General features: G+C 33.1%; 1 protein-coding gene across 2 annotated transcripts; it reads left to right on the forward strand.

Annotated features, from left to right (window-relative positions):
- The first annotated feature begins 664 nt into the window (after window positions 1–664).
- LOC108764166 (uncharacterized) lies at window positions 665–2,595 on the forward strand. Of its 2 annotated transcripts, none has more exons than XM_018512254.1 (6): window positions 665–917; window positions 1,101–1,236; window positions 1,517–1,774; window positions 1,888–2,059; window positions 2,145–2,254; window positions 2,328–2,595. In XM_018512254.1, the coding sequence occupies exons 1-6, from the start codon at window positions 702–704 to the stop codon at window positions 2,582–2,584; spliced, it is 1,149 nt and encodes a 382-aa protein (XP_018367756.1). In that variant the 5' UTR covers window positions 665–701; the 3' UTR covers window positions 2,585–2,595. The 2 variants fall into 2 exon arrangements, with proteins under 2 accessions (XP_018367756.1, XP_018367765.1); XM_018512263.1 differs by having other exon boundaries at window positions 2,349–2,595.
- The last annotated feature ends 68 nt before the right edge of the window (window positions 2,596–2,663 follow it).

The following is a 2,663-nucleotide window of genomic DNA, read 5'->3' on the forward strand; positions in this document are numbered from 1 at the left end:
AAAATCATAAAATACATTTATAACATTGTAATATAAATATATATTACATATATTATATATATTTAGCAAAAATATAAAACTAACCTCTCTGAGTCTCGTAAAATCAATCCAAAGTGGGGTTATCCCTTACGGAAAAAATTCTGAAAATTTCAGTGTTTATACTCAAATTTGAGTGTAAACTCTAAATTTTGGGAGTTTACTCTGAAATTTGTGTGTTTACACTTAAGTTTTGAGTGTTTACACTCAAACATTGAGTATATACACTCAAATATTGAGCGTTCACAACGTTCATACTCAAGTTTGAGTTTACACACTAAACATCTAAAGGTTACCCTCAACACTTAGGTATGACACGCAATAAATGAGCGTAAACCCTAAACCTTTGAGTGTCTTCAAAATTGAGTATATAAACTTAACAGTTATTCGAGCTTTAAGGGAATGCTAGAGTGACGGTCGAAGTTAATCAAGGTCGATAATATAGATTTTCAGAAACTTACGCCTATACGCTTACGCCCTCTGAGCGTCCTACAGCGCGTTAGCCTTGAAGCCAAACGCATTTCCTCATGTCGCATGCTATCGCATGCCTACCACATAGCTCGTACTCAGAGTGAGTAACAAGTCTGTTCGAGTATTTGACGCGACAAACTTGAATAATATCGCGTTATAAAGGTACAATTTCATGCAGCGAAGCTTCGCTGGCGATGACCCCCCACTCCGACGATTCATGCATAGCCAGCATAGCTAGCGAAGAAACGCTCATAGTTCAACATTGTTCATCTATCAGCGAAGCAACGGTGCCACACCACGACGCTGTGAAACATAACCTTAACATAGCCTTCTTCTTGGTCTATTCCACATTTATTCCGCCGGCAAAGGATAATAACTTACAAATGGATAACTCAATGAACGTAGACGAAGTATGTATATATAAATATACATATAAATAGTTATAGTTATAGTATTCATAGTATCAAACATTCATATATTAGGTTTCTCTTTATTTCTTTCACTATCTTTTATATATTATATTGAAGATGTTTCATTTTGTAATATTTTATAATATTATATTAACCATACTTATTGTTATTGTATTATTTTAGAATAATTTAAATATTTCGTACACATGCGGCGTATGCGAAACTTTTATTATTGAGGATAATTTGTTGTCTCATACATGCTTCAACGAATACAGTAACGTCTGCATTGATGAAAATTTTTACTGTTATCCTCAGTGTGGTAAAATCTTTACTTACTACTTATTTATTCGAAATTGTCTTACAAATATTTCGCGTCTGCTTATTACCATGGCTTATTACATGGACGCCCTTAATCGAGTTTAATAACATCTGTAGTTAGAAACTGGCCAATCACAGTTGTTCCATTCTTCCGAAGAACAACAATAATTTGCCAATTTCACAATTACGGATATTATTGAACCTGATTAAGGGTGCTGTGTAAAATGTCTCGGTGAATCATTGTTGTATTCAGCTGTAATCATTGTTACTATTATTATTAGAGGATGGAAGTATAGTTCGCAAAAGCCTGATGCCTGATGGTACAGAAGATATAGTCACAACTATACCACATACAGTAAAGGGCGCTGTAAATTCACATAAGTCAGTGGACTTAGAAACGAAGAAGATGGAAATAGAAGAACAGTTAATCGATGAAATCTTCAAACGACCTGGATTGTGGAACTTCAAGCTACCTATAACTGAACGCAGTCCACAAATAAAGAAACAGCTCTGGGAAGAAATATATGAAGCTATGAACGGTAATATTGTTGTTGCTATAGTGTTGTTATAGTGTAAGGTTTTTCTATAAATGTTATTTATGTTACAAAAAAATACTGATTTATCAAATTATGTATTTCCATCTTTTTTTTAGGATCCTTCCCTTCCATCGAGATGATAAAAAGGAAGTGGAAATCATTATCAGATTCTTTTCGGGTGCATTCAAAAAAGAATCAGCAAGCGAGTGGATCTGCAGCGAGTGGAAAAAAACCATGGATACATCTCCAACGTATGCAGTTTTTGAATGATGTTCGGCTAGAAAGCAGGTATGCATCTATAATAATAATGATAGTAATATTGTAATTTTTTTTATATGAATGTATGTACTAATTAATTTTCTTTTCATGACAGAACTGTCAGTAATATCGACACCATGTCAGAATTTGATGATTCACAATCGAATGTTTTTCACGATGACAGCAACAGCTGTAACAATAGCAGCAACAGTCGTAGTACATCAAGTATGTTTATTTTAATAAGATTAATTTGAAGAATATATTTGTATGTCAAAACAAACCATTTTATATTTTACAGGATATGAATATTTTTTTACAGAAAGCAGTAAACGTCGCATGTCTGAAGATAATCCCCTGGATCGAATTGCCAATTCTTTAGAGGCTCCAATATCCTTTAATATTGAGCAAATAGACCAAATTTTGTCTAATCGTATTTCAAATAATATTCCACCAATTATGTTTGATAAACTTGCGTCAATGGGACATTTGGTAACTCTCCTACTTCGTGATATGAACCCGGAATTACTTGGACGATGTAATGTTCGATATTTTTAAAGTAATAAATGAGGCAAAAAAAAAAGAAATAAGTTAAAAGATAAGTGTAGTTAAGATAAGTGCAGTTATTATATAAGAT

Source organism: Trachymyrmex cornetzi, unplaced genomic scaffold, assembly GCF_001594075.2.
Source record: "Trachymyrmex cornetzi isolate Tcor2-1 unplaced genomic scaffold, Tcor1.1 scaffold1122, whole genome shotgun sequence".
Taxonomy (NCBI): domain Eukaryota; kingdom Metazoa; phylum Arthropoda; class Insecta; order Hymenoptera; family Formicidae; genus Trachymyrmex; species Trachymyrmex cornetzi.